The 16,444-nt window shown below is 49.5% G+C and overlaps 1 protein-coding gene across 1 annotated transcript in view; it reads right to left on the bottom strand.

Moving 5' to 3' along the window:
- LOC104517141 (B-cell lymphoma/leukemia 11A-like) overlaps positions 1–14,611 on the bottom strand; it is a gene marked incomplete at its 3' end in the record, with an annotated part of 16,759 nt that extends 2,148 nt beyond the window's left edge. Inside the window, 1 exon segment of the mRNA XM_010161705.1 lies at positions 14,536–14,611. Within this exon segment, the coding sequence (XP_010160007.1) occupies positions 14,536–14,611 (76 nt within the window).
- Positions 14,612–16,444: the final 1,833 nt, after the last annotated feature.

Consider the following 16,444-nt stretch of genomic DNA (forward strand, 5'->3'; position numbering starts at 1 on the left):
CACCCGAAGCGTGCCCACCTCCTCCCGCCACCCCCGGCCCTGGGTTCAAAAGCGAACTCCAGCAGGTAACTGCGGCCAAAAAAGCTATTAAAAAAAGAGATTTTATTAAGTCGACCAATGACAGCTCCAACTTTATGCGGCAAGAGGCTGCAGGTATTTAAACTGGGGAGAAAATAAGTAAGTACATAAATAAATAAAATAAATCCCCTTCGCTCCAGAAAAGCACACGCATTGGTTCACAGCAGCAACCCAAATCACAACTGCTAGCAACCTGGGCGACATCCCCTTATCACCTTCCTCCTTATTTTGAGAGACTAACAGTGTGTACAAAACTAGGCAGCATCTCCTGCTCCTTAGCAGAGATTTGATTCTGGGGCAATAAAAAAAAAAAAAAAAGAATTTGAAAAATAAAATTAAATAAACCAGAGTGCAGGACGGGGAGAGGGGAAGGCAGAAAGAGCGGCAGGCCTGCCCGGGGAAGAGATGGAGGCTGGAGGGTGCCCAGGAGGCCTGGCCGAGCGCCCTGCCGGAGCCGCATTATTTCTCTCGCACTGAAAAGAAGCCGAGGATGGTAAATGCCACTTTGGCAAGTAGTGAGCTAACTCTATTTCATGATAATTTATTTTTGGAGATAACACGGACATTATAAAAGAGCAACCAACTAATAAATAACTAAACAAAAAGCCAGCTAATAATGACAGCAGAAAGCAGCCCCTTCTAATATATGGCAAAACAAGGGGGATGAATAACTTTTTGAGGGCCGTCCGCGAGGAAAGAGCGGCGTGAGATACAGTGAAGGTGAGCGCACTTTTATCGATTACTGTAATTTTGCGAGTAATTCACTTCCACTCCCCTACGGATGGCTTTTTAGTAAACGCTGGTAAACTGAAAGCAGAGCTGAGGAGAGTAAAAACTCATTTCCAGCCCTGCCCAGCAGTTCTGAGAGAGCTGCTCTTTAGTGATATTTGAAAAAAAAACCCACCAAACATGCTCTTGAGGTTTGGACAAACCCCAGGAGCCCTCCAAAGGCAGCAGTGCTCGGGGCGGTACCTGCTCGCACCGTGTACCCTACTCTGACCCAACATCTACGTTACGAGGCATCTTCTCCGTAGGCACCGTTACGAGGCATCTTCTCCACAGGCACCGCCCTTTACGTGATGCACTGCGAGCTGCCCACATTAAGTTCCCCCTATTTGCCTAATGTACAGAAAAAGGGGGAAAAAACCCCCACCAAACAAAAAAAACCAACAAATAAGGCAGATTCGGAAAGAAAACATGGCTTTAGCTGCGCCCATCTCGTTTCCCACCTCGCTTGGGAGGAGGGGAAGAAACGCTTCGTGTGGGCATTTTCCTTCTCCAGCGAGCTGGATGATGATCCGGGCATCGGAGAGGCAGGCAGCCCACGGCGCTGGCTGTACTGCCCCGTCCCAGCTTCCCCCCCTGCCTCCCGGCTCTGCGGTTATTCTGCGTTTGGCCTGACAAGCTGAATCGGGCGAGTGAGAGGCTGGATCGTCTACAGCAGGCATTTAACACTTTAATCACTTTAAAAGCCCTTGGAATAACATTTAACGTTTCATCCTGAAGCCGGCGTCGGAATAAAATGCGCTGCGGTGTTTAGTATGTGCCAGGCATGAGAGTGCAGATAAATACTGAAATCTGCTGAAATTAGAGGGAAATTCAATTGGACTTTCACATTCCTCTGCTCATTTGTGAGCTAGGGGAAAAAAAAAAAGTCTTAAATGGGAAAATTTCATCTTGCTTCGCCGTAATGAAGTGGAAGTTTTTAACGCCACGGTAGGAGCTAACAATGTAACGCTACCTCGCCTCTTCTACCTCATAGATCAGGTCAGAGAAAATAGCATTTTATCTTATAATGAGGATACAACATCGAGCGTTCGCTACCACATTTTAGTATTCCCATCAACTAGATATTCTAGATCATAAGGGCAGCTCGTGTAATCATAATGTCAATGAGAAGGGCTGTTACGACTGAGACTAAAGATTACATGGAAAAAGCTGCTTTGAAACTGGTAATTATTACCAGTCCACTAATAGCAAATGATGCATTACAGTTTCACCGTATAATCTGTATTTCACTCAGCTCCTGCCAGTACGGCCTTATTATATTACAGCACTCACAAATTCTAAATTCCTAAACTACAGTCATCAATAAATGTGTTACTTGCCATAATTTGCAAAATTACTTTGTTCATAACATCTTCGACTGTTATAAAGACTGGAATTGATTTCCTGCATGGCAAAATTAGGGCTACATTGATTTAGTGGAGTGTAAAATGTAATATTATTCTTCATTTGCTTGCCTGAAAAACAAGTTTTCAATTCACCATCCGCGTTTGGTAATCAAGATAATAATTTAAATTTAAAATCATGTTTATGTACAAAACTTCCCTAAACAGCCCACAATTTTCAAGGGAGCAACGTAAAACCGGGCAATAAAATAAAGCAGCGAAACAGTTAAAATCCACCAGCCATTTGCCTCTACCTCCTGCTTTGAAGAGACAGGATTTCTAATTTGTCTATTAGTGCTTGATTAATTATGAAGGCTATTGACTGACCATATCACCACCTAGAGATACGTTCCAGTCTGATGCAGCCTTGCCAAACTGCAAGAATTACGGCACTAATCCACACGCTGCCCGCCAGCGGCGAGACGGGTCCTTAGACTGCCGCGGCAACCCCTGGCTTTGGAAGGGACTCGCCTTGCCCATCTCCTGTCCCACCGCTACTTTTGGTACAGGGTTCGGGCCCCCCCTTAAAAGCCAGATGGGATTGTAGGACCCAAAGGCTGGGAATCCACTGATGTCTCCCAGCTATGGGCCAGCCTCTACGTCCACACGGGCTTCCCGGCTGAAGCACCCGGGCAAGACGACGGGCAAGCGGGGAAAGCAGAGTGGGGAGATGCGGTAGGCGGCGGTTGGCCAAGGACAGAGCTGGAGAAGGTCCCACGGGGCATTTTGTGCCTCCTCACCCACCGGCGCAATGCGATGTTCTACCCAAAGCAGCGCTGCCACACCATGGGAGCTTTCAGCCGATTCCCAAGTGCCTAGTGGGAATCCCTCAAATCGAGATGCTAAGAGGGTCACTTATTGGCCACCAGCAGCAGGGCTGGAGCCCATGTCCTCGGCCACTTTGCATTGAGGAATTTAAGGGCAAAAGGGACCACCAGCTCGCACTCTCTGACCTTTCTTAGATTACGTGTCACCCAGTCGTCCTGTCCATGACCAACACGATATCTTTGGGTAAAGTGTAACCTCCTTCAGCCCCGCAAACAGTCTTTAAGGCAAGGCACGAAATCCCAGTGAAAACCATTCAAACAAGCTCAGCAGACAAGAGGAGCACCCACTGCTTGCCGCTGCAGTTGGTTCCCAGAGCTAACCACGCTCACAGACGGGTACTGGGGTCCACCTGAATTCCCCTGTCTCCAACCTCTACCCATTCTCTTCTTCTGCTGTGTGGTTTTTTGGCCAACACACTGAAAAGCCGAACAGCATGCAGTGTCTGTCGTCCCAACCCAGCACACCAAGGGTACTTGTGCACCCTGAAATCAAGGCACGCTTCAACATACAGCGACTTTTCCATCCTAAAGCCACCCCTCCATCCTACTCCACTACTCAAGGGCCAGCCTAGCCCTTCTCAGCCCAGCATCATAATGGGAAGGAGTTGGTTCTCCTCTAGGCCTCCTGCAGAACTGCTGCCATATGGGGTACTGCACCCTGGATCCATATACACAGCCCTGACTCCCCTCTTCTAGCCAGGCACCACGGTGTGTTGTACCCAACAATGCTCTCAACACACCCCGCTTGACAGTCTTTCCAAACCTGTCGCTGGTGCTCTTCATCCGTCCAACCCCCTTTGCTTTATGCACAACGCTAATCAGTCGCAACTGCATATTCATTTCTACATCACCGATGAGATGCTCCCATCAGCGCCTGCTGACCTCTCCCACCCACCAGCGCTTCTTCAGCGAAGCCCCTGCATTCCCAAACCTGCTGGCTGACACCCAATCCCCCGTGCCATAGCGACACCGTCCAGTGCTCGGTCTTCCTACGCACAATGTCACACAGCGCCACGGCCACCGCTTTGCAGAGTCTATTTCATCTACATTTATCAACCGAAGTTGTCATCTGGAAGAATGAAATCAGGTTTATTTGACAAGATCTATATTCCATAAATCTAAGTTGAGTGGCATGAATTATATTTCTATCCTTTAATTCTTTATCAGTTGAATCTTGATATTGTCTCTTCAATTATTTTGCCCAGAAGAGATAAGAAAAGTGTTGCCAACTCTCCCATGGTTACGCTGACCAGCTCGACGGCATTTTCCCAATCCGTAAGCTTTATTAAAAACCAGCATCGCATGCCAACTCTTTAGGGATTCTTGGGTGCAAGTTGTCAGGGCCCTATCATTTAAAAATATTTATCTGCATTGGACCTCGTATAAAATTCTCCTTGGCTACTAATGAGCTAGAAAAAACATCATCATCCGCCTATGATACAGAAACATAACACTGCTGCTTTCTAGGTCTACAGCAGAAATATTCATTAAAAGTTTCTACCTTACTGCTTCTTCCATCCATCACTTCTAGGGTTTCTATTTTCTCCAGGATCCTGAGTTCTCCTCTTCTCCCCATTCGCGCCAGGCACGAGTTTTCCTCAGCATCTTCAGCCCCCCTGACCAGTTCTCTACCCATCATGGTTTCTCACTGCGATGGATCGCTATCCATTTTCCTTTTTTTTAATTGTCATATATTGATTTTTTTAATACCTAATTGCTGTTCTCATCTCACCACTGAAGCGGGTGAAGTGGGTTTTGGATTTGGGCCAAAGCTGCCCTCTCCTTCCTGGACAGCTCATCAACTCTTTACAAATAGCTTCCAATTACTATTCGCATTTTTGCCTGTACATTTTTCCTCCCCCTCAGGTTTTACTGCTCATTTTCTTCGTATTTGGGAAATTACCCCTTTAGGAGATTTACATGGGGATACCATGTACCAAATACAAACAGGGGGCCAGTATGAAACCTGACTGGTCTCACCCACCGCTACACATTTACTCCCTTTCTGCATCCCGGGTGGCAAAGGACTGGTGACAGGGCACGGCATTTCACTACAGCACAAATGTTTAGTGTTTCTCAAGTTATTGGCTCCTGCCCAGAAAAAAAAAAAAAGCAGCAGAACAGCTCTTGCCTGCCATGCCCCCCAAAGAAGTGATTTAACCAGTGACACACGAGTGACAGATTTAGCTTCTGATCCGAAAAATGTTAACAAACGAGCAGGATAGATATTGGCATTTGAGTGCCTTTAAGGGCAGTTGGCACAATTACTCAGTAAAATATGAAGAGATGGCTGCTTTCGGCATTAAGGGACTTTTTTTCATATGACAAAAAAAAGCTGGTTCTCCTGTACTGTGCTCACAGATACACCCGGCGCGCTCAAAGGCCGAGCCGAAGCAAGCCAACGTCTCCGGGCACAATGTAGCTGGCTCCGAGCAAGCCCCACAGCCATGTCCACAGCCACCAGCAGCAAAGCCAGACAAGATGCTGGGGAGAAGACCAGCTGGGAGGAGAAGCTGTCAGCTAGATGCCACTGCTGGGAAGGGAGGGGGGGGAAAAAAGGATTTCTGGAGCTAGGCATACAAGTTCAGGCACTGCCAAGTGAGTAATGGAATAAACTGCAGGCGTGTGCCAATGTGCTTTGGAAGAGCTTCCTTCGTTTCTCAAAAGTCAGGGCTGGATCCAGGAAAGCTGCTCGCCGGACACACCAGTGGCTTTAGGGAAGAGCAACACTAAGACACCACGTGCAGCATCCTCTCGGTGTCCCTATCCAAAGCCAACAGCCCATAGAGCAGGATGTTGTTCGGGAAGGACCACCAGATTAAGGAGCGAGATACGAACAGAGCGTGCATTTTACTGCAGGGCACGGTACGCGCTGCACACACGCGCGCGGTACCGGAGACACCCCAGTCTTCCCAGTGTTTGCACAAACAAAACGGCGGCGTAAGCAGTGGCTGCGTACGTGCCAACGGTGTTTGCAAGGATTCCGCACACAGCTGCAGAATTACTGCCTCAGCGGAATCCCCCTGCCAGAGAAATCTCCAAGCAGAGCAGGAGTCGGCCCTCACTGCCCAGACGGTCGAGCCCCCAGCATCTCTCAGCACCACCAGCTTGGTGGTTCAGCTCCTGTGTTCTCCTTCCCCCAAAAAAACGGCCTGTGTAAGCAAAGCCAGGGTGCTTTACGGGGCCGCCGGCGCCCACGGGGCACGTCCATGCCCTTTGCTATCAACCTGCGGAGAACAAAAGTTAAAAGCAACTCAAACACCTGCCACCTGGAGTAAGCAGCTCCCTCTCTTCTGCTCGCCACCAAACAATTATCGGAGGAACAGCCTGAGCCAAACCCAGGAACTTCTTTATTCTGCTTTAATGTCAACCGACTGCTTGTTTTTTGGACTGATAAATTTGGAGTTGTTATGGTATTTAAAGGGGGGAAGAAAAAAATTGAGTTAATTGTTACCACTTGTACTTGATTCAGTTCTTCTCCATCTGGCTTATCAAATATCTCTTTTTTTTTTTTTTTCTTTTTCTCCCCCTCTCTCTCTTTTGGAAATCCGTACTGTGGAAATTCCTTTCAACTGAAAACTGGAGAAGTGAAACGGTTGGGACACAGGAAGCGTCGCAGGGTCGGGAGATAAGTGGGTCCACTCCACGGCTGCAGCAGCCCACTTCTCCCTTGGTGAGAAAGAGCTGCTTGGCCATGACTCACATTTTCCTGGTAGTCGGTAGCACCAGTTCAGACGGCAAAACTGTAAATGTCCAAACATAATTTTTCCTTCTTGCACTAATTCTTCCTCACGATTCTCCAGATTGCAAAAGGCTCGTTATTAACCTGGTCGATCATTAACCGGTTAGAAGTAGCTGTTAGCGCTGTTAGCATCAGCATTGTCGCTGTTGTTGTCATAATCACTGTAATAATAATAAATAACAGCAGTAGCCGCGTTTACGTACAGCAGGGTACTTTCTCTCTAATCTTCTCTCTTCATCACTAGATGAACCGGATTCAGAAACACTGAAAAAGGAAAACATCCCTGAAACTCTCTAGGAAGTGACACAGCACCGCTTGTGAAACGAGAGGCACCGCTGCTGTTAGGCATTTGAAAAATTAAAATACTGCAAATCAAGCTCGTGTGGCTTACGAACAGACCTGATGGTGGGCCCTGGGACTGGCATAGTTGTGAAAATGTCAAAAATCTAAAAGATGCTTTGCTTTGTGGGACCCTCAGTGCCCCATCTGTCGTCTTTACCAGCCGTTCCTTATCTATGACTTACTGATAAAAGACTTACTGATATTCCTGAAAATAATTGTTTATCCCACAAATTCAAACTCCCTGAAATCATTTTAATAAAACTGGCAAAGTATTTTCTAAACTATCAATAATGCCATTTTTTCACTACACCTCCTTTTAAAAGCCCTTCTTTTGACGTGAACCTTGCCAAAATATTAATGCCATGACCCAAACTTCAAACAGAAACCCAAGCAACAGCAACAACAAAGACAAAGGTACAGCTGGCATTGCCTTGCCATCCAAAGATTTAGATTGGAACTCCAGGAATTCACCTTTTTTCCCCCAAAGCCAAATTTTCATCAGGCTTTGCAGCACTGCTCAGGTTTGTACAAAACCAAAGTTTTTTGGGTCTGAGGAAAGAGCGAGCAGGAAGGGATGGAAACAGGGAGGCCAGTTCTGTGGAGAAGAGCGATGTGCAGCATCCTTGGTGGGGGAGGATGCAGGCGGGAGCGGGGAGGGCTCCATCCACAGGCTGGCAGACGGGATCCTCCTAACCCTGGGGAACATCTGGCCACGGCAGAAGTGCAAAATGGATGCCCATTTCGGTTTTAGCCTCAACATGTTTTGTGTATTTACTCATTTTTCTAAGCAGAACCGAACCCGTAACACCTAGTTTCTCCTCAAAAAAAAAATTTGTTAACAACAAGCAACAAAATTTGTGGTTTGCCAGAGCCTGGGTGGAAAGGCACAGGGTGTTGGGGTCCCATCGGAGCACGCCAGCGCTGCCAGGCACACCGGCCTGACCTCAACGTCTGTCACCGTTTTCAAGGCGATTACAATTTGGCCACCAAAAAAACCTGCTTCGAGCTCCAAATTGGCAAGTAAGGTATCAGGCTGCGACTGATTTTGTGCTTTTTTAAAACTTAAGGGGGGTGGAAATCTGTCGTGTCTTGATTAGCGAGGAACAGAAGAAACCTGCCATTGGAAAATAATACTGTTCCTGAAATTCAGCTTTGAATGGAGTTTTAAAAAGAAAGACCTGATCACGCTCACGTATGCACCCTAGGCACTACCGCTACGGGGTTGGAGCAATACAGGCGATGCCGACAGGGATGGAGCAATACGGGCGATGCAGACTGCAGCATCACATGGGCAGAAGTTCCATTAAGTTCCAACAGCGGCAGCAGGACCTAAAGGACCAACTACATGGTGTTGTCAGCTCCGCAGGAGGAACTCCTCACTGATACCATCTCATTTCCCTAAAAATACCATTAGCAAAGTAACCCACCTCTCCCAGATTGTCCCTCCGGAGCACAGGCATGGGGGATTGTAAATAATGGACACAACAGCAGTGGCATCACTGGGATGACACCTGCTAATTCAGCTCCTCTGGACCTACCTGGGACGAGGTGACTGGAAGGTGGTGCTGGAAGGGCCACCTGGACCATGACCCAGCAAGGACCAAGACCCACCTAAGCCCAGCCCAACAAGCATCAAAGCCTAACCCAGCTATCCAGCAAACGATACCTTGCCCCGACAGCCCGCAATTATGCATTTACCCAGAGGCTGCTGGGGACAATCAAGTCAATGATTTACTTTTTAAATGCAGTATTGTAATTAAACAGCTACAGAGAGCTTCCAAATCATGTTATTTGCTCTCATACACATACGTGATGAATTGTTAAACTTTTCTACTGTTCTCTCCCCATCCGGCAGCATCTGAAAAAAAGGCAGAGCGCACTTTTAAGACGTTTCATGCAAAGGGAAGGAAGGAGATGCTCTCACATGACATCTCGGGTCATCCCTGCCGGTGTGGGGTGAGACATGGCAGGAGGCTCCCGAGCCCTGGCAGATGCCGGCGGTGGGATGTTTCTCCTGGTTTGTACGGCAGCTTTGGCATCGCTCAGGCATGGTGAGCGTGCATCGTGGATGCTGCTCTGCCGTGCACATTGTACACGAATGTACCTCTCACATATGGAGACTCTCGGCCTATGGAGACGCCAGGCTGCTGCTTCCCTGAGAAGACCCGCTAATGCTCGGTGGCCCAACCAGCGCTGCGAGACCTCACCGGAGGACGCGGCGGCTCTACCACACAGAGTAATCGTGGAGATCGAAGCTCACTGGCATGCTGTAATGGCTGTGAGCCCCCTCCCAGGGAGCAACGGGGACTGGCACCTTCTCACCGGGGCTCACCACCAGGCACGGTGATGCCAGGGCACTGCCGGGCCGGCAAGTCTCCTCATCACCGAGGGGTTTGCTGTATAAAGCACCCACATTTAAACCCGCTCTCAGCAGTGCCTCGGGCAGGGTGTCAGTGGGGCTCAGCCGAACGATGGGCTTGGGCATGTGCATGATCACCTTGAAAGCCTTATTCCACCTTTACCTTCCCAAAATGGATCCTCTTCTGACTCTCCTCTTTCCCAGCCTTCCCCTTTGGCTCACTTTCCTCTCGCTTTCAAATTAATGATATTTAGCCAGCAGCAAACCATCCTGACAAAGTGGGTCAGGGGAACTGCAGGTCCCCCCAAATGACACCTCTGCCTGCAAATCACCTGCCAGGAAGGCAAAGGTTTATTCTGTCCCTGAGCAAGTTCAATGTCACCGTGGAGTTGCAAGCACAGCAAGTGCTGAACTAGATCCTACGACGTTTAGTTTCATAACTTGCACAAGCAAGTATTACTAGAATCAATAATATATATATTTTCCCCTCCCTGCTTTGCAAATAGGACCAAAAGGTGTCGTAAAGTTGTCCGGTCTCCTCCGGTTTATTCTGTCTCCTCTCCATCGCTGAGATATCCTTGAAGTTGAAAATGATATAATACTCCGAATATCTGGAGTTTGGAGGATGTAAGACTTGCAAGAATTGCTACAGCTTTATTGCGTTCTCGGGGCACAGAGAGTATTTACCATACATACATCAAGTCAAGGAATGCAAAGAGGGCATATGAAAATTTGGCACTTCAAGCTCAGGAGTTTAAATTCCCGGAAAGGGAGATAAAGAGCGGATTTTCTTATTTATAGATTTGCAGATGAAATCTAACAAAACCAGCCCTTCACTCCCTCCCTCCCCATCCCTCCTCCCAAAAAAAAAAAAAACCCCAAACCCACGCTCCCTCCTTTTTGTCAGTAAGGCTGATTGAATTTCCAGGCTTGCAAGGTCTCCTCTCGCCGAGTATTACCCGACCCCAATAACACGCACTGTTCCAAGGTTAAGATCTGTTTCCTTACAATAATGCAGAAAGCTGTTGTTTCAGTCGCGGCTGCAGAATTCAGCTTTGAAGGACAGGTTAGTACCACACTACATTTAACTGGATTCAGTTCATCTGATTATACAGTGCCTTGCTTTCTGGAATATGTAATCATCTCTTTCTGATGACATTTTAAATATCCAACTAGACAAATAATTGCAGCAATAATTGATAGCTGAGTCAAGCTGGAAGATTATTGATTGGCACAGTACCCGCTGAAACAAATGTTCATCTTTCAAACATTACAGTGAGGATGCTTAAATCTAACTTTTGCTGATAAATGATAAAAATGTGATTTACCGATAAAACCATCGGAATAGAATATGCACTTTGGGATTTGATTACCTTGTGAAATTTTTCCGAAGAAAAATTAGGCAGCGGGATTTATATTCTATTTCACGTGAATAATTGCCAAGATACGGATAAGCAGCTGAACATAAACACACGCGGAGAAGTCTTAAAGAGCTGCTGATTAACTCTTCCTCCGCAGTATTTATCCGTCTCTAATCACTGCTTACGTAGGAGTTTATCCTGCCGCCTTCCCAAGGATGCCTTGCGTGGATCTCATTACCGGCGACGGGAGTTACACGGCGGGAAAGACCCGCCCGGCGTTTTCCCGGCGGCTCGGAGCCCTCTGTTTAAATGGGCATACTCTTACTCTGCCGTGAATGCAGCTGAAATGAGGGTTTGATCTCCCCGGCCATGGTGTAAATCAGGAGCGCCAGCGCCCAAAAGTGGCCCCCTGCTTGGGAGGGAGGTCAAGATCAGGCGCATTCGCAAACTGCATTCGCAGTCTTAAAGGGAGGGGTTTGTAAACCCACTTTTCAGCTCTTATTACACAGGGGTCTGTTTAAACATGGGTTTCCTTCTAATGATGAAATTCCGTACCCCGCAGCACTGCCTGTGTGTCGGGGGGGGCGAGAACGAGGGGAATTTCTGAAACTTGCTGATTAGAAAGCAGAGCGAGCGGCCGCGGCAGAGCATCGCGTGCAGGGAAAGGCAAGCGACGAGCTGCCTAGTCAGAGCCGAAGCCTGAAATTAAGGAAAAGCGCCAGAATATTTGAGCAGGGAACAAAGAGCATAAATTCCAGAGTAAGAGATGAAAAATGCGCTGAAACGTTTTGAAACGGAGCCATTAGGAGCTGATGGAGAGACCAAACCCCCCCCGCCACTCGTTAGATGCGGCGATCAGCTGAGCCCTGGCACTTAGGGCGTGCGAGGGGGCTCGTCGAGCGGCTCCGCTCCGATTTAGAGATCCTCAGTTAATTAGAAAGCCCTCAGATTTTTCCACAAATGCGGGTCGCCATCAACGGCTCCTGCTTTTGATGCTTTCCGGGCGACGGTTGCCGGACTGACCTTCCTGGCGCTGGCAGGACTGCCCAGACCCTCACCGTGCCGGGGAATCCAATCACCGCCACCGGCACGGTGGGAAGTTACGAGTAAGGTGATTCTGCTCCGACAACGCCGTTTCCTCCCCTGCAACAAGCCCCAGTGAAATCTGCATTTGCTTAATGCTATAAATAGCTCCAGCTTCGAATTGTTATTTTTTCCCCCTGCCAAGCGGGTGTCACAGCCAGCCCAGGACTTGGGGAGGGAGCTGATCCAAGGCAGAGGCTGGGAGAAGAGCTTAACGGGGGACGACCTGCTCACGCTGAACCCAGAGCCGCGGCTGCGGGGGGGAAGCCTCCCTTGGAGACGTTCATCACTCCAGTGCCGACGGCAGGTGCAGGGGATGGAGCCCCTGGCTGGGAAGCAGGACTCTCCAAGCACCCTGTCCCGCGGGATGCCTTTCCCAGCCACAAGCTGGGATGCTCCCCGAGTAGAAACCACTGACAATACATAATGCGGGGCAAATATTAACATAGCCAACCACCAAACAAAACGAGGCTTGTTTGGAAATGCAAGGGAACGAGTGGAAGTTACAGTGACAACCCAAAGGCAAGATGACAGACCTGCAGGCACACGGGGAGTCCGCAGCAGACACTAGAAAATTAACTCTCAGGAACAGTCTAGCATTGGCAGGGAAATGAATGAGATGATCTAAGAGATATTTTCCACCTCTAATAGGATTTGATGATGATTTTGCATAGGCTTTTGTGCTAGCCTGGCTTTTGATAAAGGCATGGTGTCTCTTTTCAACCCACATGCAAGGGAGAGATTAATAAGTTGCAAACTCGGCCCACCTCGGCTATAAATGGTTCCTATGCCTACAGGGGAAAAAAAGCCAAGCTATGACTGAAAAAAACCCCAGTGAACTGAGTGCAGTTAGTGCGTTTACACCCAAGTCTTCAGTTATTAAGAGATTTAGAAAGGAGAGAAAAATTCTCCTCCAACATCCAAAAACCTATCAGTTTAACAGCCAGTCGGGGCAGCGATGCCCAAACGGCGGCCAGTTCCGGAGTGCTGGACTGAGAGCTCTTCAGGGAGAGCCCTGCTGGGGGCTGTGGGATGCAAGAGCACCTCCAGCATCCCTTGCAGGTCACTCTTCCCCCACGCAGCAGAAGGGGGCAGAGCCACCGTTTGGGAAGACCTGGCATGGGGACTTTCACCAGCTCACGGCCTGGGATCAGTGGAAGGTTAAGACCAGCGGACTGGCCTCGGAGGATGAGTGAAGATCACACCGGTGGGAAAGAATGAAACGGAAACAAGAGTTTTAAAAGTGTACTAAACTGACTAGAGAATCCCATCTTTTAGCAAGATAAGCATTTTCTTAGAGGAAAATGCAATTAAATGTTGTGACTGCCAGCACTTAGATACCAGTAACAGATAGCGATTAAAAAAACACCCTAACCTAGACTGATTAACTGAATAATCTGCGCAGTCTACATGACCGTATGCTGATACCCTTTCCAGGGATAAATGTGCCCTTACTCTATAGACTGTCCCACCGTTATTTTTCAGTAGGAAGATTGGGTGATCCAGGCCCTGCTCTTTACCATCACCAGGAGAAAACTTTGAGCCTTGGTGCCGTCTGACTCTAGCGCTGGATCAAATGTTCAGAAGAGAGCCGCTCTCCTAATGTTCACCCACAAGTCCTCCTTTTCTGGCTCCTCACCTCTTCACGTTGCCAGTGTATCCAACAAGGGAGCTGGGACCTCCACTTTTTATGCTAGCAAAGTCAGCCCACATCTGCCGCTGTACGTCCCGAGGCATGGGAGGGCACGGGACGTGCTGTGCCCTCCCAGCAGCACCTCTACATCCACAGAGCCGGGCCAACATGCTGGGAAGCCACGTGCCGGTCCCCACCAGCATCGCCACCCTCACTGCCAACCCACAGTCTCCCACAGGGCAAGCTCTGCTTTTCGGGAAAACCGGCTGACGGGGCCACACGCGGCCAACCAGACACATCACCGCATCCCTGACCACAGACTTCTGCCGCGGAGAGCGTTTCAGGTTCGAGACCGCTGTTATTTGCACTGCAGCCAGGTCTGGCGGCCGCCACGGGGGACCACAGCCCCTCGGAGCACGGCGCTGCACCCAGAGATAACGAAACGACGGTTCCTGCCCCCGGAGCTGGCAATTATCATCACTGCTATTATAACCTGATGAGAGAGGCTGCCAGTTTAAACAGGCTACTGCTTTGATGCCAACACTCCCCACTCCTCGGGCTTGAGAGCGCTGAATATTCAGCAGGTAAACGGCAGAAGTCGCAATGCTCCCACGTGCTGTCACCCCTCGTGGGGCTTTTGAAAATCCACAGCGGCGCATTCATGGTTCGAGCAAAAGAAATTGGCCTCATGTAATTTTTTAGCAATAATACAGTGACAGCAATAATATTAATAACAATTACCACCCAGATGTTGCACCTTAAGTCTGAGACGCCCGGCGTGCTTTGCAAATGGGCATTAATGCCACAAAGGCTGTATGGGGAGTGGAAGTGTTGCCTGAGGTCCCACAGGGGCATTTTCCAGCTGCTTACCTCCAGGTCCTCATTTTCTCAGGGATGGAAGCACTTTCCAACAAGCACCGGTGAGCACACAGCTCGTACCCGCCACCTCCAGCATCTCGGATACCCCGTCTGCGCCCGATCCCCCACGCTTCCCACAACGGGTGCTGGGCGCCATGGCGAGGTAAAAGACCTTGAGTCATCACTTTACCTGAAGGTTTTATCAGAAAACACCCCATCTGGGGGCAGGCGGGGAGATGGCCGTGTATACAGCAGGTCTGAAACTGCCATCAGCTTCACCTCAATCCTTTTCCGATGTCCTTGGCCACCCAGTTAAGATCTGACAGCATTTAAAGATGACAGTGCTTGAGGTAATGGGACAATGCCGTAACAGGATTACAGGAAATGTGAAAGTAAGGACATACGTACGTAATGTCATTTAGGTAATGTCATCTATGAACAGGTTTTGCTGCAATTTTTGCTGACAAAGAAGTCAGGCTCACTTATACGATTCCTTTTAAACTCTGTTATTGCTATAAATAGTTTACTTCTTCCTGAAAGGTTGGTTTTTAAACGCATCTTCGCAAATATTTTGTCCAACTTTCTCACCGTTCCGAGGCAGGGCATCCCGGGGAAAAGCAATACAAGGCAGCACGAGCCGGTGAGCAGGACGAGGCAGAGGGATCGAAGGACTCCCCGCCGTCCTCCCAACCTAGACGGCAGCACCCGGACTCCGTAAGATCCTCCCCGTTCATTTCCACCCAGCTATTTCCTCCCCGCGCCCTTTTTCCATCAGTATTCCCTTTCAGTCCCACCGCAGCTGCCCCCGAAACAGCTTCCTCATTGTCCCCCCACCAGAAGTGGTGTATGTGTGCCAAGCGACTGACCGCAAACAAAAGCTTGTTTGACCAACGCTTGTTCCGAAACAAAACCCCGGCTGGAGGAGGAAATCCCGCAAAGGAGGGGTGGGGGGTGGGTGGGGGACAATTTGGAAGGCGAGCCCAGGCGCGCTCACCCCCGGGGACTTGCATTCTTGCCAGACAATGGTGTCTGGCCTCCCCATTCACCGCCCGCCTCACACCCCTCCCCAAAATATTCCCCCCTAAAAGCCATGTTTACTATTATACACCGTATATTAATAACGGGAGAGATGTCGTTACATTGAGCCCGCAACCACCTCGCGCGTGCTGCCTGCGGCGTCGGAGGGCGGACAACAGAGGAATCCTCTGAAGGACTTGGGGAAGGGGTTTTGGAGCTCAACTTATCGCCAGGTAATACTGGGGGGAGCTGCTTCCTTCCACGATGGTGAAAACTGATGGCCAAAGGGGTGGCCGGGGTCCCGGCTTCTACCCTTTCCCAAGGAAATTTTACTCCTTTTTTTCTTTTCCTGAGCAAAAGGTGCCTTTTGGATACCCCAGCCTCGCTGTAGATGACTCCTGCCAACGAGGCCGGTGAAAGCGGCGGTTATGAAGAAGCTGAGGCTTTGCCCCCCGTACATCTGCCTGCCATGGGCGTGTGAGGGCACCGATTAGAGGAAACACCCTCCCCGGGCAGACAGCCCCCTCCCTCGATAAGTACGGTTGGAAACCACAGGAGTTGCACAGGCCGGCTCGCGCGCCCTACGCCGGCCTGACCGTCTTATCCGTTAATAAACAGACGCTCAGGTCTTCGTCACGTTGAGCAACGCTGACATCTGCCCGTTTGGGCAACGCGTTGGGCAGCTGCTGGGTTTGCAGCCGGGTGGCCGGAGGGGTTTGCTGCAGGCTCCCCGCGGGCCTTCCTGGGGACAGGATCCTACCGCCGGTCCGTCTGCCCACCTGGGCACACGTTACTGCTGGAAGATGCTCGTAATAAACACAGATATGTTGAAAAAGGTGCCCATGGGATACGAGTACACAGGGACAAACCACAAAACTCAGACACAGCTTTTGGTACTGCTCACGGAGTATCGAAGCTACTGCCCTGGTTCTGGGGCAAGCTGCCGCTCCCTCACTTCTGGGGCAGGATGAGG

This window comes from Eurypyga helias, unplaced genomic scaffold, assembly GCF_000690775.1.
Source record: "Eurypyga helias isolate BGI_N326 unplaced genomic scaffold, ASM69077v1 scaffold33221, whole genome shotgun sequence".
Taxonomy (NCBI): Eukaryota; Metazoa; Chordata; class Aves; order Eurypygiformes; family Eurypygidae; genus Eurypyga; species Eurypyga helias.